This window comes from Hydra viridissima, unplaced genomic scaffold, assembly GCF_058129835.1.
Source record: "Hydra viridissima isolate aposymbiotic clone 2 unplaced genomic scaffold, HvirCarnegie_v1 scaffold_1, whole genome shotgun sequence".
Taxonomy (NCBI): domain Eukaryota; kingdom Metazoa; phylum Cnidaria; class Hydrozoa; order Anthoathecata; family Hydridae; genus Hydra; species Hydra viridissima.
Genome location: NW_028324300.1, coordinates 16853851 through 16875950, shown reverse-complemented (window position 1 = coordinate 16875950; position 22100 = coordinate 16853851). Strand labels below are relative to the sequence as shown.

Sequence of the window (22100 nt, the reverse complement as noted above, 5' to 3'; positions counted from 1 at the left end):
ATACTTTAGGTGACTTTTAAAACTGCAGTAATTAGTGCCTCGAATGGAAAAACGAACTCATTCATTACAGACCAAGGTTGTTCCTGGCCATCCGTTAACATATTAGGCAACAGTACAGCGAAGCTGTTTGTTTTACAAGCTTTTGTCGTTTCGAGAAATCACTACATTAAGCATTCGATGGTGATACACGACTGATGGCCAGGTTCTGATTTTCGAATGAAAAGAAGAGTCGCATCCGACCACCGGTCGGCTTTCGACGCAAAACAGCTGTACACACTCGTCCAACGATCCAGTGACTAACTGTTGCAACGAGAAAGTTAGCTTTATTTGTCGTGCAGATTGTCCGCTTTGACGTAAAATGCTAGAAATTTGCTGAACGCTCGGTTTGCGCCGCCCAAGAGTCATTCTGTTTCTGCGTTGCCAGCGTCTGTCGGCTAAATACAACTGTAGACTCCGCGCAAGCTTTTTCACCGCAAAAGTTGTACAGAGCCACACCGAAGGCTAAAATCGACTTTAAGGTCGAAGGTTAAAATCGACCCTAGAGGTTTGAAAACGACGTCACGAAATTTTCAAGACATCATCGAAGAAAATTACGGCGGCCAGATGCAACTCTTAGTACTAACTCTACTAATCTTAGTACGTTAAGCATTCCAGTCGAGAGATCAGACGTTTTTTCGTCACCTAAGAGACCGGCCGATGCGTTTGCGACGCTGCGGAAAGAAAGAAGATGGCAAACCACAGGGTTGTTACCGTAACAAACCTCCGTGAGTACCTCCATCTCGAGTGGCTTTTGAAGAAACGTTCGTTTTAAACTCAAAGGGATGGTTGTTAAAGCTCACAAACGCCTGGTTAACGATTTTCTAACGGCAGACACCGTGTTTACAATGGATACAGACCGATTAACTGAGCCCAAAGCGCAAGATCTATCAGAAAACTCCTCTAGGTCGATGCAACGAGACGACTAGACACGTGCGTCTAAAGGCATTTTACAATTGAAGGACGCCCCTCGTGGGCCCTTTAACCTTAACACTAAACTCCTGCTTGATATCCTCGTCCCCAGGTTTCCAAACCGTAACCCCAACCCCCTCTAATCCTAACCCCCTTACCCTCTAACTCTCCCCCCTCAAAAAAACAAAAAACATAAAAAAGCAAACAAAACGAAAAAAAAACTTGCTTCCCTCCTCACTTTTAGCTCTAGGATGCAACACCTTTTTGCCGCCCTCCGCTAGAAGGGAGTAGGGAGTAACGAAAGCTTGACATCAAAGTAGCGTTTCGTATGAGATTTGTTTGCCAAAATTTGAGCGTTTTTAAAAAAGCCAAGACTTCGTCAGAGGGGTTTCTTCTTTTCTCCTAAAGCTATCGATCGATTAAAAAGCTCAAAGCAAAGAAATTCAAAACAAAATACAAAAACGGGAAGTTTTAGTTTCTGCACCACAAGCCAAGCACTAGTTCAAACTGGAGATAATAAAAGGAAATCGAATGATCTCACTTCTCAAACCACTGAGCTGCCATTGGTCGGCAGTCTCTTGTTTGGAGACCATTGAGCTGCCATTGGTTGGCTGTTTAATCGTTGCGATTGGTCGGCAGTTTTATCGTTGGAGACCATTGAGAGATATAAAAGGAATTTTTTTTTTGAGCACAACATTAAACGTTAAATCGTTAGATGTTGTTATAAAGGCACCATTAGAATGCGATGTCCTCAAATATTTTCCTCGATATTTTAATAAGTAAACAAAAACAAAACTAAGTCTTGCAACTGGCGAAAACTTTCAATAAGCAAACAAAGCAACAACTTTCCTTTCGAGTTTTTTACATTTTAAACAAAAGACAAACAAAGAAAAAAAAAAAACAAACAAAAACAAAAACAAAAACAAAAAAACAAAACAAAAACAAAACAGAAAAGGGAGAATGAGTGAGTCGACTGATTTCGCTCAACTGTCTTAAACGAGAAGTCATAAACGTTTGCTTGTGCCAGCAAGTTGCAAATTAAGTTGTAAATGAACTGCACCGCAAAAGCTTAACCACAGTTTATTAAGCATATTAAGCCTTTGCTGACATGTTAAGACATTTTAAGCCTTTGCTATTATCATGAGGCTTTTGCTCCACGAGCCAAAAAAGTACGCTAGAGTTGACAAACTGCATCGCGGTCGAAAAGTGTAATTACGCCAACACTTTTATCCGTTTTAAGCATTTCGTTTTCGCACGAACAACAATTAAAGCAGCTCGTTGAGCTTAACGACGTTCGTATTTTTTTTCGAAGCCAAAACTTCGGCTATAAGTAGAATGAAGAGGCACTTCGAAAAACAACAAAGCTGTTCGCAGTCGATAGCAACGAGCGACAACATCTCTGCGAGTCTGGCATCAAGGTAAACAGTTTTTTTTTACATTTTCATTTGTAAGTGCCACTTTTGTGTACATTATGTATTCAAAAATTTCTTGCTGACGCTAGATTTTTCGTTTTCAATGAACAACAGTTGCAACCTCTAGTCGTTTGCTAAAACAGCTTGCTAGGACAACCAAATCAATCATATGTTGTGAAAATTTCTTTTTGTTCAACTGACTAAGGAAGATCGAGCGAACGCTTTTTTTTTTATAACTTGTTTGTATCATATTGCTATTAAGAAAACAGCGTTGTGTATACTAAACGTGACATAATTGGCAATTATCCGTAACTAAAAATAAGATAGAAATTACAAACTTGATACCATATTTTAATTACTCTAACAAAACTAGACGTCATCGCGTGAGAAAATAAATGTTCATAACACATAACCTATTTTTTTGTTTTTTTTTTCTTCTCTTTTTTCCTTTTAATCTCTTTTCTTTCGTCCAAAAAGCGTTTTGATTTTTGCCTCGCCACAAGCGATGAAATCGATAAAAAAACCTGCTCGGACATTCTCAATTCTCAACAACAAAAGCAATCAAAGTTCTAGCTCTCGAGCACGTGCGCCGACAGGTTGATGAAACCGTTCAAATATGCTCGATCGCTAGAATTTAAAGAAAGAAACAAGCCAGAAACAAACCAAAATAAAAAAAACAAAAACAAAAATGGACATCTTTAGAACGCTTAAATTTTATAAAATATTTTCCTCTGCGTTTTTAACCAGCTAAACTGTCGTAAAGTTTTTTCGGTGCAGTTCATTTAAAAAACTTAGTTTTCAACTTTTAAACGTTTTAGACTTCTCGTTTAAGGCAGTCGAAAGAAATGAGTCGACTCACTCTCTCTCTCCCTATTCGGTTTTGTTTTTGTTTATTTGTTTTTGTTTTTTCTTCGTTTGCCTTCGTTTGCCTTTGTTTGCTTTTGGAAAAGTTGTCGCCATGCGAGACTTAGTTTTTTTTTTTTTTTGCTCAAATTGAGCACAAGTGAGTTTCTAGTCTTGAAAGTGTGCAAAGTGTGGGCCAATCTGGTGGCTGGAGTGATGACACGTGAATGCTGGAAATTCCAGACTTTGAGCGGATTCAGCGTACATAGAAAGAAAATGTAGCATTCACGTGGGTCTCTCCTAAGCGTGCCATTGGTCGGTCTGCTGTCCTTAAGTACCCCCCTCCCCCCCCTCAACGTCACGTTTGCTCAACTTTCTCGGTCTTTGGCGCCCAGAGAAAGCTTGAGGAAGGATAAAAAATGGCGAGGTTTCGGTACTGCGTTTTCTGTTTTTCTTATTTGTTTTTGTTTGTTTGCTTGTTTGTTTGTTTGTTTGTTTGTTAATTTTTTTAATTTTTTTTTTTTTGTTTGTTTGTTTCGTTCGTTTGTTTGTTTGTTTGTTTCGTTTGCTTCGTTTGTTTTGTGATGTTTTGTTTTCCCTTCTTGATGGCACAAAACAGAAGCAAACAAGACTTTCGGTTATATTCGGTTATATTCGGTTCAATAAAAGTTTGTTGGTTTCTGCACAACAACAACAACAACCACAACAACAAAAGTCCCTCTGTCCCTCAAAAGCAGTTTCTCCTCTGTCCTAAAGAAGAGCCTCTTTGTAATCGATCTTGTCTGAATGCAGCTCTCCTTTTGCCTACAGGTTTTTATTCCAACCCTTTTGTTGTTGTTAGTGCCATGTTGTTGTTATTGTTATACTCTGTAAAAGCAGTTGTTGCTGTTGTACTTGTTTGTTGTTTCTAAAGACACTGTTGTTGCTGCTGTTAGCGCTGTTAGTAATCACCCACTTGGCTTGTATTTTTGTTTCTTGTTTTTGTTTTTTGTTTTATTTATAAACACTCTCTGAGTAAGTGATGCTGTTGCTGTTGTTGTTGTTACAGTTGCAATGAGTGTTTGTTAATGTTCCCCCACTTGGCTTGTACTTTTGTTTTCTGTTTTGTTTTGTTTTTTTTTTGTTTTTGTTTTTTTTTTCTCAACACTCTCTGAGTAAGTGATGCTGTTGCTGTAGTCGTTGTTATAGTTGCAATGAGTGTTTGTTAATGTTCACCAACTTGGCTTGTTTATAATCTATTTTATTTTATCAACACTCTCTGAGTCAGTGATGGTGTTGCTGTTGCTGTTGTCGTTATTATGCTTGCAATGGGAGTTGTTACTGTTCACCCACTTTGCTTGTTTTGTTTTTATTTCTTTATTTTATCAACACCCTTTGAGCCAGTGATGCTGTTGCTGTTGTTGTTGTTATAGTTGCAATGAGTGTTGTTAATGTTCACCCACTTTGCTTGTGTTTTTGTTTTTGTTTATCAACACCCTTTGTGTCAGTGATGCTGTTGCTGTTGTTCTTATTACAGTTGCAATGAGTGTTTGTTAATGTTCACCAACTTGGCTTGTTTATAATCTATTTTGTTTTATCAACACTCTCTGAGTCAGTGATGCTGATGCTGTTGTTGTTATTGTGCTTGCAATAAGTGTTGCTAATGTTCACCCACTTTGCTTGTTTTGTTTGTGCTTTTGTTTTTGTTTATCAACACCCTTTGAGTCACTGATGCTGTTGCTGTTGGTGTTATTATAGTTGCAATGAGTGTTAATGTTCACCCACTTTGCTTGCTTTGTTTGTTTGTTGCTTTTTTTTTTTATCAACACCCTGCGAGTTAGTGATGCTGTTGCTGCTTTTGTCATTTTACTTGTATTTATAGTTGTTACTGTTCAGCCACTTTGCTTGTTTTTTAATCTGTTTTATTTTATCACCACTCTCTGAGTCAGTGATGATGTTGCTGATGCTGTTGTTGTTATTTTACTTGCAATGATAGCTGTTACTGTTCAGCCACTTTGCTTGTTTTGTTTGTTTGTTTGTTTGTTTTTTTTATCAATATCCTCTGAGTAAGTGATGCTGTTGCTGTTGTTGTTGTTATAGTTGCAATGAGTGTTTGTTAATGTTCCCCCCCTTGGCTTGTACTTCTGTTTTCTGTTTTGTTTTGTTTTTGTTTTTTTTGTTGTTTTTTTTCTCAACACTCTCTGAGTAAGTGATGCTGTTGCTGTAGTCGTTGTTATAGTTGCAATGAGTGTTTGTTAATGTTCACAAACTTGGCATGTTTATAATCTATTTTATTTTATCAACACTCTCTGAGTCAGTGATGCTGATGCTGTTGTTGTTATTATGCTTGCAATAAGTGTTGTTAATGTTCACCCACTCTGCTTGTTTTGTTTGTGCCTTTGTTTTTGTTTATCAACACCCTTTGAGTCACTGATGCTGTTGCTGTTGGTGTTATTATAGTTGCAATGAGTGTTAATGTTCACCCACTTTGCTTGCTTTATTTGTTTGTTGCTTTTTTTTTTATCAACACCCTGCGAGTTAGTGATGCTGTTGCTGCTTTTGTCATTTTACTTGTATTTATAGTTGTTACTGTTTAGCCACTTTGCTTGTTTTTTAATCTGTTTTATTTTATCACCACTCTCTGAGTCAGTGATGATGTTGCTGATGCTGTTGTTGTTATTTTACTTGCAATGATAGCTGTTACTGTTCAGCCACTTTGCTTGTTTTTTTTTTGTTTTTGTTTTGTTTGTTTGTTTGTTTGTTTTTTTATATATCCTCTGAGTTAGTGATGCTGTTGTTGTTATTATGCTTTCAATGAGAGCTGTTACTGTTCACCCACTTTGTTTGTTTATAATCTGTTTTATTTTATCAACACTCTCTGAGTCAGTGATGCTGATGCTGATGCTGTTGTTGTTATTATGCTTGCAGTGAGAGTTGTTACTGTTCACCCACTTTGCTTGCTTATTGTCTATTTTATTTTGTCAACACTCTCTGAGTCAGTGATGCTGATGCTGATGCTGTTGTTGTTATTATGCTTGCAATGAGAGTTGTTACTGTTCACCCAATTTGCTTGTTTTGTTTTTTTATTTGTTTTTTTGTTTGTTTTTGTTTTGCTTGTTTTTTTTTATCAATACCCTCTGAGTCAGTGATGCTGTTGCTGTTGTTGTTGTTGTTGTTATAGTTGCAATGAGTGTTTGTTAATGTTCCCCCACTTGGCTTGTACTTTTGTTTTCTTTTTTGTTATGTCAACACTCTCTGAGTCAGTGATGCTGATGCTGTTGTTATTATGCTTGCAATGAGAGTTGTTACTGTTGTAGTTATGTCTGTCATTTGTCCTTGTTAGCAAGTTCTATTTGCCCTCTCTTGCCTTTTTTCAACACAGTTTCTTTCTTTGAGTCATATGGTTGCGAGATCCTCTCAAACTCCATCTCTTTATTTATTTGTTTCTTTTTTTTTTTTTTTTTTCTCATTCTCCTTCTCATAATAGCAATCACTGCTGCCACCATGCATGTAATGCTAGTTGCTCTCATTCTTTTTCATTTGCTAGTGGAAACTTTGTTTCTTCTTGTTGCTCTCTTTTCTTTCTTTTTTCTCTTTTGCAGAGGATTCGAAAAAACACAGCTCTTCCCTGCAGTTGTAAACATTCCAGGATTCCAGGATGCAGGCAGAAGAAAAACACTCTCACTAACTGTCTTCTTTTTTTTAGCATAAACCGTTGCAAACAAACACCTGAACATGTCTTCTTCACAAGAAAACAACACTGTTGTTGCCCCTTCTCCGAACTCTAAAGCGAAAAAAAAGAAAAGAAGGCAGTCACAAGAACAGAGAGACTTAAAGCTCAAAAACAAAGTCAGGGCCGCATTAGTTGCAGCGTGTGGCTCCGTAAACAGGGTTGTACCTTTCTATGGTACCAAGAAGAGGTACGCTGTTAGCTGTCCGATGCCTTTGTGCAAACATTCCTCCACAAGCATTAAAAGACACTTGACTAAAAAAGATCATTCTTGACTTTGGATGAAGCTTCCATCTTTTACTCTGCAATGGTCAGGAAGTTTCAGCATGCTCGTCTCGAACGCAAGTCCGGCTGTCCAAAACCTTACCCCTGTTTGCAATGTTGGAAGTATTACGACCGACTGGACATACACTTGAAAGAGACTCATTTCTACGATTCCAAGACGATCAAACAAAAGATTGCAGAGGCAAAGCGATACGACAACGACAAGCTCTATGTCCCTCAATTTATTCGACCTGCCTTCTTTGGTATTAAGCCAGTAGCTGAACAAGCGTCTGCATCAGGCTCTGCATCCTCTGCTCCTGGGCCTTCCTCCTCTTTTTCTTCTCCGGTTCTTTCCTCTGATCCTCTTTTAAGCTTGCCCTCATCAGTTGCTGGTTCGTCCGAGGCTCCTTCTGCAAACCACTGCACCTCTGTAGAAAACAAAGAGCTGAACACCGAATCCGTCCTAGACTCTGATTTTAATTCCTTAAAGCACTTGGTTTCCAACTCCTCCGTCTTGACAGAAGATAAGAGACTCTTGTTTCAGCTGGACAAAGATGCTTTTCACTTTTATTACCAGTCAGCAGATGAGCTCTTCAGAGATTTTGAAAAGTGGCTTGTGGTAGCCAACAACAACACTTTGTCACAAGCAAAGATCTACAAAAATGCAGTTGTTGAAATATTGACATGTTGTGACAGCACGCTGACGCTGCACCCGAACGCTCTCACCAATTCCAACGTTTTGGAGGATAGATACTTTTCCATGCACTTTAAAAACATTCAGCTCAATTCCAAGCTGAGTGAACTTGACCAAACAAAAGCCATGTCTTGTCACACGTTGTACAACCGCCTTGTCTACCTTTGTCTCCTGTTTCGTTTCAGTGAAGCCAGGAATGTCTATTTCGGACTTTCTCATGAGGCCATCCGACGTTTGCGCTGCAAGGTGGAGGAGTTACAAAAAGTGCTGAGGCCCTTTCGTTCTTTGAGGAGGAGCCTTGTGAAAAGCAAAAAATGCATCAACATCATCAATGTCAGTTTGCTGAACGAATATGGCAAGTCTGCATACGTAAGACAGTTAGTGGAATCGATTAGAAAGCCGTCTCTTACACCGACTAGAGACAATGCTGTGTCTCTACGAAACCATCTTCTGCTCTCTGTCACTGTAATTAACAGTTTAAGAAAATCTAACATTGCTCTTTTAAACATTAGAGACTACATGGCTGCTGAGAAGAGTGAGTGTGGATATTGCATTGTGCAAGAGCGCTACAAAACAGCATACAAGTACGGAGCCAAAAACATTCTAGTGCCGAACGACTTGAAAGTGTTGATCGATATTTATTTGCTGAGATACAGAGACCTTCTTGTCAACGACTCTCACTACATGGCTGCAGACACCAAGACTGTTTTGGAGTTGAGCGACTGCTACAGGCCCCTTTTTCCATCGATGAGACCCAACAAAGACGAATGTGTGACACTCGGTGCAACTAGAGTGCCTGTTTACCAGATGGGTTCCTCTGCTATCTCCTCTTGCCTGACGTCCTGCTTCAGAAAAAGCCAAGTAAACATTCCCATGAAGCGTCTTACTCCCACTTGCATTCGCGGTTCGATAGCCACTTACTTTGCCAACAACAGCAAAGAAGATCGCGAGCGGTTTGCTACACTCTACATGAAGCACAGCAGGAACACAATGGATAGCTTTTATGTGTCCCAGTGGAACGCTGCAGAGGAGTTGCGCTTTGCCCTGGGCATCGGACAGTCCTTCGGAGTCATAGAGTCTTTGACTGTTGAAAAGTCTGAGAGACCACCAAAGAAGGAGAAGGATGTGATGGACTGGCTCCAAACTAATGCAGAGGAGTACGGTTTTCATGAGGTTGAGGACATCTTTGAGGAAGATTTAGACTCCGGTTCTGACTCTGAAGAATGTGCTGCTACTTTCAGCTGTACCACAGTGGTTCCGTTTTCTCCAGCTGTAGAAAACAATGTTCCTTTAGAGGATAGCAACGACCATGCCGTAGATTTCTTGTGTGAACCTACCTCAACTCCTGTTTCGTCTGTTCCATCTGAACAAACAATCGCTGGTCCAGTTCTTGAACTATCCCCTGCTCTTGCACAACTAGTTCCTAACGAACAAGCTGTTTGTATGGATGTAGATCAGACTCTAGCTGTTCCTGTTGGCACAGCTTGTTCTCCTCTTGCATTAACATTATTTCCTGATGAACCGGATTTTATTGAACACCATGCAAAACTTTCTCCAGTTTACTTTAATGAGCAAGTGGTTGCCAAACCTGTTTCTGCTTCTCCTTCTCAGCAAGTCGCTTTCTGTCCTTCAAAAGAGGTCTTTTCTGTTCCTCTGACTCCTAGCCTTGTTGCTTTTCAGCAAACATTGGCCAAACCCAGTTTGTTTCTTTCATCTGATCCAGTTTCAGCTGTTCCTGTCCAACAGGCTGGTACTGTTCTTGCAAAGCAGCTCTCACCTTATGCTGTTCAATCTGTTGGTAGCCTATTTAGCCAAAGTCTTGCCTCTACATCCAGAGGTAAATTCTTTTTGATTTTTGATTTTTGATTTTTATGCAAATCTCAACACGCTTTCAAAAAATGAAAATGCCCAAATCAACTCCTTGCCCTATTGTTATTGTTAGAGCTGTAAAAAAAACAAAACAAAACAAAAAAACAACACAGAAGTGTGTATGTATTTGTTGCAGGACTAATTCTGTGATTGCTTAAATGTTTATACAAGTGAATGATACTAAAACTGATTATGTTTTAGAAGTAAAAGATCCAAGAAGAAAAAAAATCAAGTTGGAAATGCCATCTTTCACTCAAGAACTCATCGGTAATGTAAAACCTAATTTATACAAAGATATATAAACACAAACCTCTTCTTGCACAATTTCAGATGGTTAACTGTTAACAAAAACTAGCCATCATTGCTAAGTGCACTTTTAGAAAGTTGTGTCTACCCGATTTCTAATGATGAAGTTAGAAACATCACCGTTAGAAATCATGCACAGCTTGTTATCATCTCTAACACTTAGAAACTGTTGATGGTTTTTATGAATTAGAAAAATGAACATGGTTTTATTTTATTTCAGGATCAACTCAGCCAAGAACAAAGGAAAACAAAGCAGAAGTTAGCCAATGCCATTTAGGTAATCTTTCAAAAACCAGTTATTGCTATCAGTGCAAACAATAAGGTCAACAAAAAAAAAATAAATAAAAAAACAGAATAAATCTTGTCTTACTTCAGAACCAAATGAATATTTGATTTAATCACTTTGTGTTATGACTTGAGTTTGTAAAATTTTAGATGAAATAGTTGAAGAGCTGAATGCTTGCCCTGGCCACAACGAATGGTTCAACACCAGAAGTTTTCCACGATGTGCAGCTTTGGTGTTGGCATACATCTTGCAAGACGTGTTTACAGATGTAAGCTCAAGTTGCTCGTACAAAGATTACCTTGGCATCTTGGCAAATCATAGCAGTGACAAGCTCATTCATGTCTTGCAAAAGTACTCCTACCAAAGCCATATTAAAGACAAAATTAAAAACATGAAGCTAAAAATTCAAAAAGAGGGTAGTTTAGAAAAGTTTGTTCAATATGGCAATATCGTGAAACCATTTATGTAGTTTAGATAAGTTTGTTCAGTTTGGCAATAAAGATGGGCCTTTTGTGTAGTTTGTTTTATCTATGCTTTTGCAAATATTTTTATCTGTTTCGCTAAAGACATAATAAACAAGAAGTTCTGTTAAACTGTTCTCACATTTCTTATTTAAAGATAGTTCAAACTTTTTTTTATCTTTAAAAAAAAAAAAAAGAAGTCGTTTTGTTATTCTGTGAAAACTTTTAATAGAGTTGCATTTAGAATTACTTCTGATGTTTTTAAGAGTTTGTTAAAAAGCAAAATAATATTTCCTGTGATGTTAAACTGCATAAGTGAAATTTAAAAAAGGAAAACTGCTCCAACCATTTTTCGGAAAAAGAAATCAAAAAGTTCCTTATTTTAAAAGATCTAGACATCCATTTCTTCTTCAGCAAAATAGCGAGGCTTTTTTATGAACTCTTACTCTCTATTTTTTCATATCTTTACACAAAGGATTTTGTTTAGATCAATGTAAACATACATAGAAGTATATTATGTTTTTTTTTTTTTTTTTGTTTTTATGCAGTCTAACTTTTGTTTCACTTCTATTTTATTTTACGTTTATCTTGTATTTTATCATGCCTTATTGGTTTTTGCGTTTTGTGATGTCAAGCTGCGTAAGCTAAACTTAAAAGGGGAAAACTACGCTAACTTTTCTTTGAAAAAATATTCAAGAAGTACCTTAAACGAAAGAGAAAGCACACGAATCTTGCCATCCAATTCTTCTTCTGCAAAGTAGCGAGGCTTTTTATGTACTTTTGCTCTCTAATTTATCTCTATTTACGCAAAGGGTTTTATTTCAATGTAAACACGTATAAAAGAATACTTTGTTAAAAATAATGTTAAAGGAGTTGCGTAAAAAAAAACGTCTGAATAAAGTTTCTTTACAAAAAAAACAACTAAGAAACAAGCGCGCCTAAGAAAAACCAGATCGCGATTCACTAAGTCAAAAAACGAAAGAAACAAAGTTTAAAAGGTCTTTCTAGACAACAAATTCTATTTTTGGCAATGCAGTTTTTGTATTTATGCAACCTAACTTTTGTTTGACTTCTATTTTATTTTACGTTTACCTTGTATTTTATCTTGCCTTTTTGTGTTTTGTGATGTCAAGCTACATAATCTAAACTTAAAAGAAGGAAACTAGGCTAACTTTTCTAGTAGAATATTATGTTGTTGGTTTTGTATGCAGCCTAACTTTAGTTTCATCTATATTTTATTTTGCGTTTATCTTATATTTTATCTTGTCTTTTTGAGTTTTGTATTTTGTGATGTCAAGCTACATAATTTAAACTTAAAAGAAGAAAACTAGGCTAACTTTTCTTTGAAAAATTGTTCAAAAACTACCTTACACCGATAGAGATAGCTCACGAATTTAAAAAGTTGCATCTATTCATCTTCTTCTTCAGCAAAGTAAAGCTTTTTATGCACTTTTACTCTCTAACTTACCTATATTTGCGTAAAGGATTTTATTTAATTCAATTTAAACATAACTAGTAGAATATTATGTTGTTGGTTTTGTATGCAGCCTAACTTTAGTTTCATCTATATTTTATTTTGCGTTTATCTTATATTTTATCTTGTCTTTTTGAGTTTTATATTTTGTGATGTCAAGCTACATAAGCTAAACTTTAAAGAGGAAATTTACGCTAACCTGTCTTTGAAAAACTATTCAAAAACTACCTTTAACAAAGTAGCGAGGCTTTTTATGCGCTTTTACTCTCTAACATACCTATTTTTGCGCAAAGGATTTTATTTAATTCAATTTAAACATGCCTAGTAGATTATTATGTTGTTGGTTTTTTATGCAGCCTAACTTTAGCTACATCTATTTTTCATTTTACGTTTGTCTTATATTTTATTTTATCTTTTTGTGTTCTGTGATGTCAAGCTACATAAGCTAATGTTAAAAGAGGAAAGCTGCGCTAACCTTTCTTTGAAAAACTATTCGAAATCTATTTTTGAGATAATCTAGATTTAAAAGAGGAACACTACGCTAATTTTGCTTTGAAAAAACTCTCGAAAACTAACTTATTCGATAGAGATAGCACACAAATTTAAAAAATTGTATCTACTCATCCACTTCTTCTACAGCAAAGTACTGAGGCTTTTTATGCACTTTTATTCTCTAACATACCTATATTTGCGCAAAGGATTTTATTTAACTCAATGTAAACATACATAGAAGAGTATTGTTACCCGTTTGTTTTATGCAGCCTAACTTTAGTTTCATCTATACATTATATTGCGTTTACCTTATATTTTATCTTGCCTTTGTTAGTTTTGTGTTTTGTTATGTCAAGCTTCATAATCTAATCTTAAAAGGGGAAAACTGCGCTAACTTTTCTTTGAAAAAGTACTCAAAAAGGACCTAAATCGATATAGATAGCTCACAATTTTAAAAAGTTGCATATAGTCATCTTCTTCTTCAGCAAAGTATCGAGGCTTTTTATGGATTTTTACTCTAACTTTCCTATATTTGCGCAAAGGACATTATTTAATTCAACTTAAACATGCCTAGTAGATTATTATGTTGTTGGTTTTTTATGCAGTCTAAACTTTGTTACATCTATATTTTACGATTAACTTATATTTTATCTTGCCTTTTTGAGCTTTGTGTTCTGTGATGTCAAGCTACATAGTCTAAACATAAAAGAGGAAAACTACGCTAAACTTGCTTTGAAAAACTATTCAAAAACTACCTTTAACAAAGTAGCGAGGCTTTTCATGCACTTTTACTCTCTAACATACCTACATTTGCGCAAAGGATTTTATTTAATTCAATTTAAACATGCCTAGTAGATTATTATGTTGTTGGTTTTTTATGCAGCCTAACTTTAGTTTCATCTATATTATGTTTTAGGTTTATCATATATTTTATCTTTTCTTTTTGAGTTTTGAGTTTTGTGATGCCAAGCAACTTAAGCTAAACTTAAAAGTGGAATGCTACGCTAACCTTTCTTTGAAAATCTATTCATAAACTACCCTAGACAAAAGCTAGATTTAAAAGAGGAAAACTACACTATTTTTACTTTGAAAAAACTTTCGAAAACTACCTTAATCGATAGAGATAGCACACGATTTTAAAAAATTGCATATAGTCATCCACTACTTCTGCAGCAAAGTAGCGAGGCTCTTTATGCACTTTTTCTCACTAGTTTGCTTATATTTACGCAAAGGAATTCATTTAATTCAATCCAAACATATATAGAAGATTATTATGTTACGATTTTTTTTTTCTTTTATGCAGCCTAACATTTATTTCACCTACATTTTATTTTACGATTAACTTTTATATTACCTTTCCTTTTAGTGTTTTGTGTTTTGTGATGTCAAGCTACATAAGCCAAACTTTAAAGAGGAAAACTACGCTAAGCTTTCTTTGAAAAACTATTCAAAAACTACCTTAAACAAAGTAGCGAGGCTTTTTATGCACTTTTACTCTCTAACATACCTACATTTGTGCATAGGGTTTTATTAGATTCTAGTAGGTTATTACGTTGTTGTTTTTTTATGCAGTCTAACTTTAGCTTCATCTATATTTTATTTTACGTTTATCTTATATTTTATTTTGTCTTTTTGAATTTTGTGTTTTGTGATGTCAAGCTACATAAGCTAAACTTAAAAGAGGAAAGCTACGCTAACCTTTCTTTGAAAAGCTGTTCAAAAACTACCTTAGACATAATCTAGATTTAAAAGAGAAAGACTACGCTATTTTTGCTTTGAAAAATCTTTCGAAAACTACCTTAATCGATAGAGATAGCACAGGATTTTAAAAAGTTGTATCTAGTCATCCACTTCTTTCACAGCAAAGTAGCGAGGCTTTCTATGCGCTTTTACTCTCTAACATACCTATTTTTGCGCAAAGGATTTTATTTAATTCAATTTAAACATGCCTAGTAGATTATTATGTTGTTGGTTTTTTATGCTGCCTAACTTTAGCTACATCTATTTTTCATTTTACGTTTGTCTTATATTTTATTTTATCTTTTTGTGTTCTGTGATGTCAAGCTACATAAGCTAATGTTAAAAGAGGAAAGCTGCGCTAACCTTTCTTTGAAAAACTATTCGAAATCTATTTTTGAGATAATCTAGATTTAAAAGAGGAACACTACGCTAATTTTGCTTTGAAAAAACTCTCGAAAACTACCTTATTCAATAGAGATAGCACACAAATTTAAAAAATTGTATCTACTCATCCACTTCTTCTTTTTATGGATTTTTACTCTCTTATTTACCCAAATTTGCGCAAAGGACTTTACTTAATTCAACTTAAACATGTCTAGTAGATTATTAAGTTGTTTGTTTTTTATGCAGCCTAACTTTAGTTTCATTTATATTTTATTTTACGTTTATCTGATACTTTATCTTGTCTTTTTGTGTGTTGTTTTGTCAAGCTACATAAGCTAAACTTAAAAGTGGAAAAGTACGCTAACCTTTCTTTGAAAATCTATTCAAAAACTGCCTTAGACATAAGCTAGATTTAAAAGAGGAAGACTACGCTATTTATGCTTTTAAAAAACTTTCGAAAAATACCTTAATCCATTGAGGTAGTGCACGAATTTACAAAGTTGTATCTAGTCATCCACTTCTTCTATAGCAAAGTAGCGAGGCTTTTTATGCACTTTTGCGTTCTAATTTATCTCTGTTTACGCATATGGTTTTTGTTTATTTCTATGTAATGATATACAAAAGAGTATTTTGTTAAAGATTATGCTGCAGGAGCTGCGTAAAAAAACTCTGGCGACCTTTCCTTAAGAAAAAAGCAACTGAAAGACATGTGCGCCTTAGAAAATTCAAATCGCGATTCACCAAATTAAAAGACGAAAAGAACGACCTTTAAAAGCTCTCACTAGACATTTGTGTTTATGATAGGCAATGCAGTTTTTGATTTTATGCAGCCTAACATTTGTTTCATCTATATCTTATTTTACGTTTATCTTATACTTTATCTTGCCTTTTTGAGTTTAGTATTTTGTGATGTCATGCTAAATAAACTATACTTTGCTAATTTTTATTTGAAAAAATATTCAAAAACTACCTGAATTATAAGCTAGATCTAAAGGAGGAAAACTACGCTAACTTTTCTTTAAAAAAAATATTTAAAAACTACCTTAAACATAAGCTATATCCAAAAGAGGAAAACTATGCTAACTTTTCTTTAAAAAAATATTTAAAAACTACCTTAAACATAAGCTAGATCTAAAAGAGGAAAACTACGCTAACTTTTCTTTGAAAAAATACTCAAAAACTACCTTAAACATAAGCTAGATCTAAAAGAGGAAAACTACGCTAACTTTTCTTTGAAAAAATACTCAAAAACTACCTTAAACATAAGCTAGATCTAAAAGAGGAAAACTACGCTAACAATTCTTTGAAAAAATATTCGAAAACTACCTTTAAACATGATTTAGATTTAATAGATGAAAACTACGCTAACATTTCTTTGAAAAAACATTCAAAAACTACCTTTAAACATGATTTAAATTTAATAGATGAAAACTACGCTAACATTTCTTTGAAAAAACATTCAAAAACTACCTTTAAACATGATTTAAATTTAAAAAAGGAAAACTACGCTAACATTTCTTTGAAAAAATATTCAAAAAGTACCTTAATCGAAAGAGATAGCACACGAAATTAAAAAGTTGCATTTAGTCATCCGTTTCTTCTTCATCAAAGTAGCGAGGCGTTTATGCACTTTTTATTCTCTAAGTTATCTCTACTTACGCAAATGGCTTTTGTTTATTTCAATGTAAAACTTTTCAAAAGAGTATTTTGTTAAAGATTATGCTGCAGGGGCTGTGTAAGAAAACTCTGGTGACCTTTCTTTAAGAAAAAGCAACTAAAGTAGATGTGCGCCTAAGAAAATCCAAATTGCGATTCACTAAATTAAAAGACATATACAACAAACTTTAAAAGTGAAACTATTTTTACAAGCGTATTTGGTAAAGATGAAATGTTCTTATGACATTTTAACGTTACGAAAGGGATTTTCTTCTGTTCAAATATTTATTACAATTTAAAGTGTTAAATAATGTTACAGAAACGACCTAAAACGCCTGTTGTATTAATTTAAACGAACAAAATAGATAAAAAAAAAGAAAAACTATCATTAAAAAAAAAAAAGTAAAAAAAGAAAAGAAATAGAAGTTGAGGAAAAATAAAAATAAGAACTTCTAACAAAGAGCTCTTCTTTTTATTTTTCAGATTTTAGATGCTTAATTCCTTGAATGAAAAGTTGAACTGATGACTCACTACTAAGGTTGTTCCTAGCCTTCCGTTCTCAAACTAGGCCATTCTGAGAGGCTGTTTGATTAAGTACCGTTGATAGTAGTATCGCACGTAAGAGACTTCTAAAACTCTGATTATTATTAATTCCTGGAATGAAGAGATGACTTCATACTCACTAACGAGGTTGTTCTTAGCCATCCGTTCTTAAACTAAGCAAAACAGTGAAGTTGTTTGATTAAGTATCACAGTTTGCTGATTTGCACATGCACCATTGCCGAAACTGTGATGCTTGGTTCCTTGATTGGATTGAAGAAGCTCATCACCATGCATTTTACAAGCTGTCCGTTGTTATGTTTTGCAATTCAGTGGTTCTGTTTTGCAATTCATTTTCTGTTTGTTTAAGTATCATCGATGGTGGTGTCGTGCATGCAAACTTTCCGAAACTCTGATGCTTGTTTTTCTTGAATGGAGAGATGAGCTTATACTTTAGGTGACTTTTAAAACTGCAGTAATTAGTGCCTCGAATGGAAAAACGAACTCATTCATTACAGACCAAGGTTGTTCCTGGCCATCCGTTAACATATTAGGCAACAGTACAGCGAAGCTGTTTGTTTTACAAGCTTTTGTCGTTTCGAGAAATCACTACATTAAGCATTCGATGGTGATACACGACTGATGGCCAGGTTCTGATTTTCGAATGAAAAGAAGAGTCGCATCCGACCACCGGTCGGCTTTCGACGCAAAACAGCTGTACACACTCGTCCAACGATCCAGTGACTAACTGTTGCAACGAGAAAGTTAGCTTTATTTGTCGTGCAGATTGTCCGCTTTGACGTAAAATGCTAGAAATTTGCTGAACGCTCGGTTTGCGCCGCCCAAGAGTCATTCTGTTTCTGCGTTGCCAGCGTCTGTCGGCTAAATACAACTGTAGACTCCGCGCAAGCTTTTTCACCGCAAAAGTTGTACAGAGCCACACCGAAGGCTAAAATCGACTTTAAGGTCGAAGGTTAAAATCGACCCTAGAGGTTTGAAAACGACGTCACGAAATTTTCAAGACATCATCGAAGAAAATTACGGCGGCCAGATGCAACTCTTAGTACTAACTCTACTAATCTTAGTACGTTAAGCATTCCAGTCGAGAGATCAGACGTTTTTTCGTCACCTAAGAGACCGGCCGATGCGTTTGCGACGCTGCGGAAAGAAAGAAGATGGCAAACCACAGGGTTGTTACCGTAACAAACCTCCGTGAGTACCTCCATCTCGAGTGGCTTTTGAAGAAACGTTCGTTTTAAACTCAAAGGGATGGTTGTTAAAGCTCACAAACGCCTGGTTAACGATTTTCTAACGGCAGACACCGTGTTTACAATGGATACAGACCGATTAACTGAGCCCAAAGCGCAAGATCTATCAGAAAACTCCTCTAGGTCGATGCAACGAGACGACTAGACACGTGCGTCTAAAGGCATTTTACAATTGAAGGACGCCCCTCGTGGGCCCTTTAACCCTAACCCTAACCCTAACCCTAACCCTAACCCTAACCCTAACCCTAACCCTAACCCTAACCCTAACCCTAACCCTAACCCTAACCCTAACCCTAACCCTAACCCTAACCCAACCCTAACCCTAACCCTAACCCTAACCCTAACCCTAACCCTAACCCTAACCCTAACCCTAACCCTAACCCTAAACTACCTTAAACTAAGTAGCGAGGCTTTTTATGCGCTTTTACTCTCTAACATACCTATTTTTGCGCAAAGGATTTTATTTAATTCAATTTAAACATGCCTAGTAGATTATTATGGTGTTGGTTTTTTATACAGCCTAACTTTAGCTACATCTATTTTTCATTTTACGTTTGTCTTATATTTTATTTTATCTTTTTGTGTTCTGTGATGTCAAGCTACATAAGCTAAACTTTAAAGAGGAAAACTACGCTAACCTTTCTTTGAAAAACAATTCAAAAACTACCTTAAACAAAGTAGCGAGGCTTTTTATGCGCTTTTACTCTCTAACATACCTATTTTTGCGAAAAGGATTTTATTTAATTCAATTTAAACATGCCTAGTAGATTATTATGTTGTTGGTTTTTTATGCAGCCTAACTTTAGCTACATCTATTTTTCATTTTACGTTTGTCTTATATTTTTTTTTATCTTTTTGTGTTCTGTGATGTCAAGCTACATAAGCTAATGTTAAAAGAGGAAAGCTGCGCTAACCTTTCTTTGAAAAACTATTCGAAATCTATTTTTGAGATAATCTAGATTTAAAAGAGGAACACTACGCTAATTTTGCTTTGAAAAAACTCTCGAAAACTACCTTATTCAATAGAGATAGCACACAAATTTAAAAAATTGTATCTACTCATCCACTTCTTCTTTTTATGGATTTTTACTCTCTTATTTACCCAAATTTGCGCAAAGGACTTTACTTAATTCAACTTAAACATGTCTAGTAGATTATTAAGTTGTTTGTTTTTTATGCAGCCTAACTTTAGTTTCATTTATATTTTATTTTACGTTTATCTGATATTTTATCTTGTCTTTTTGTGTGTTGTTTTGTCAAGCTACATAAGCTAAACTTAAAAGTGGAAAAGTACGCTAACCTTTCTTTGAAAATCTATTCAAAAACTGCCTTAGACATAAGCTAGATTTAAAAGAGGAAGACTACGCTATTTATGCTTTTAAAAAACTTTCGAAAAATACCTTAATCCATTGAGGTAGTGCACGAATTTACAAAGTTGTATCTAGTCATCCACTTCTTCTATAGCAAAGTAGCGAGGCTTTTTATGCACTTTTGCGTTCTAATTTATCTCTGTTTACGCATATGGTTTTTGTTTATTTCTATGTAATGATATACAAAAGAGTATTTTGTTAAAGATTATGCTGCAGGAGCTGCGTAAAAAAACTCTGGCGACCTTTCCTTAAGAAAAAAGCTACTGAGAGACATGTGCGCCTTAGAAAATTCAAATCGCGATTCACCAAAAATAAAAGACGAAAAGAACGAACTTTAAAAGCTCTCACTAGACATTTGTGTTTATGATAGGCAATGCAGTTTTTGATTTTATGCAGCCTAACATTTGTTTCATCTATATCTTATTTTACGTTTATCTTATACTTTATCTTGCCTTTTTGAGTTTAGTATTTTGTGATGTCATGCTAAATAAACTATACTTTGCTAATTTTTATTTGAAAAAATATTCAAAAACTATCTGAATTATAAGCTAGATCTAAAGGAGGAAAACTACGCTAACTTTTCTTTGAAAAAATACTCAAAAACTACCTTAAACATAAGCTAGATCTAAAAGAGGAAAACTACGCTAACTTTTCTTTGAAAAAATACTCAAAAACTACCTTAAACATAAGCTAAATCTAAAAGAGGAAAACTACGCTAACTTTTCTGTGAAAAAATATTCGAAAACTACCTTTAAACATGATTTAGATTTAATAGATGAAAACTACGCTAACATTTCTTTGAAAAAACATTCAAAAACTACCTTTAAACATGATTTAAATTTAAAAAAGGAAAACTACGCTAACATTTCTTTGAAAAAACATTCAAAAACTACCTTTAAACATGATTTAAATTTAAAAAAGGAAAACTACGCTAACATTTCTTTGAAAAAATATTCAAAAAGTACCTTAATCGAAAGAGATAGCACACGAAATTAAAAAGTTGCATCTAGTCATCCGTTTCTTCTTCATCAAAGTAGCGAGGCGTTTATGCACTTTTTATTCTCTAATTTATCTCTATTTACGCAAATGGCTTTTGTTTATTTCAATGTAAAACTTTTCAAAAGAGTATTTTGTTAAAGATTATGCTGCAGGAGCTGTGTAAGAGAACTCTGGTGACCTTTCTTTAAGAAAAAGCAACTAAAGTAGATGTGCGCCTAAAAAAATCCAAATTGCGATTCACTAAATTAAAAGACATATACAACAAACATTAAAAGTGAAACTATTCTTACAAGCGTATTTGGTAAAGATGAAATGTTCTTATGACATTTTAACGTTACGAAAAGGATTTTCTTCTGTTCAAATATTTATTACAATTAAAAGTGTTAAATAATGTTACAGAAACGACCTAAAACGCCTGTTATATTAATTTAAACGAACAAAATAGATAAAAAAAAAAAGAAAAACTATCATTAAAAAAAAAAAAGAAAAAAAGAAAAGAAATAGAAGTTGAGGAAAAATAAAAATAAGAACTTCTAACAAAGAGCTCTTCTTTTTATTTTTCAGATTTTAGATGCTTAATTCCTTGAATGAAAAGTTGAACTGATGACCCACTACTAAGGTTGTTCCTAGCCTTCCGTTCTCAAACTAGGCCATTCTGAGAGGCTGTTTGATTAAGTACCGTTGATTAGTAGTATCGCACGTAAGAGACTTCTAAAACTCTGATTATTAATTCCTTGAATAAAGAGATGACTTCATACTCACTAACGAGGTTGTTCTTAGCCATCCGTTCTCAAACTAAGCAAAACAGTGAAGTTGTTTGATTAAGTATCACAGTTTGCTGATTTGCACATGCACCATTGCCGAAACTGTGATGCTTGGTTCCTTGATTGGATTGAAGAAGCTCATCACCATGCTTTTTACAAGCTGTCCGTTGTTATGTTTTGCAATTCAGTGGTTCTGTTTTGCAATTCATTTTCTGTTTGTTTAAGTATCATCGATGGTGGTGTCGTGCATGCAAACTTTCCGAAACTCTGATGCTTGTTTTTCTTGAATGGAGAGATGAGCTTATACTTTAGGTGACTTTTAAAACTGCAGTAATTAGTGCCTCGAATGGAAAAACGAACTCATTCATTACAGACCAAGGTTGTTCCTGGCCATCCGTTAACATATTAGGCAACAGTACAGCGAAGCTGTTTGTTTTACAAGCTTTTGTCGTTTCGAGAAATCACTACATTAAGCATTCGATGGTGATACACGACTGATGGCCAGGTTCTGATTTTCGAATGAAAAGAAGAGTCGCATCCGACCACCGGTCGGCTTTCGACGCAAAACAGCTGTACACACTCGTCCAACGTCCAGTGACTAACTGTTGCAACGAGAAAGTT

General features: G+C 35.0%; 1 protein-coding gene and 2 long non-coding RNA genes across 3 annotated transcripts; 1 reads left to right on the top strand and 2 right to left on the bottom strand.

The window, feature by feature from the left end:
- The first annotated feature begins 3572 nt into the window (after positions 1-3572).
- LOC149893619 (uncharacterized) lies at positions 3573-10848 on the top strand. The gene is made up of 5 exons (XM_090091697.1): positions 3573-3636; positions 6889-9707; positions 9941-10006; positions 10266-10322; positions 10481-10848. The coding sequence occupies exons 2-5, from the start codon at positions 7220-7222 to the stop codon at positions 10798-10800; spliced, it is 2931 nt and encodes a 976-aa protein (XP_089947823.1). The 5' UTR covers positions 3573-3636; positions 6889-7219; the 3' UTR covers positions 10801-10848.
- Positions 7527-11747, bottom strand: LOC149893618 (uncharacterized). Its single transcript, XR_016453870.1, has 2 exons — positions 11496-11747; positions 7527-10688 (listed from the first exon to the last, which is right to left on the bottom strand). It is a non-coding gene; the product is annotated as an uncharacterized LOC149893618 (long non-coding RNA).
- An 895-nt stretch (positions 11748-12642) lies between these two features.
- On the bottom strand, positions 12643-20786 carry LOC149893617 (uncharacterized). The gene is made up of 2 exons (XR_016453872.1): positions 20360-20786; positions 12643-16174 (listed from the first exon to the last, which is right to left on the bottom strand). It is a non-coding gene; the product is annotated as an uncharacterized LOC149893617 (long non-coding RNA).
- Between the last annotated feature and the right edge of the window lie 1314 nt (positions 20787-22100).

Excerpts from the sequence above, each read along its gene's own strand:
- LOC149893619 (XM_090091697.1), top strand. The coding sequence starts at position 7,220 with ATGGTCAGGAAGTTTCAGCATGCTCGTCTCGAACGCAAGTCCGGCTGT. Across the intron at positions 10,007-10,265 it reads TTTCACTCAAGAACTCATCG|GATCAACTCAGCCAAGAACA; the intron begins GTAATGTAAAAC and ends ATTTTATTTCAG. Across the intron at positions 10,323-10,480 it reads AGTTAGCCAATGCCATTTAG|ATGAAATAGTTGAAGAGCTG; the intron begins GTAATCTTTCAA and ends GTAAAATTTTAG.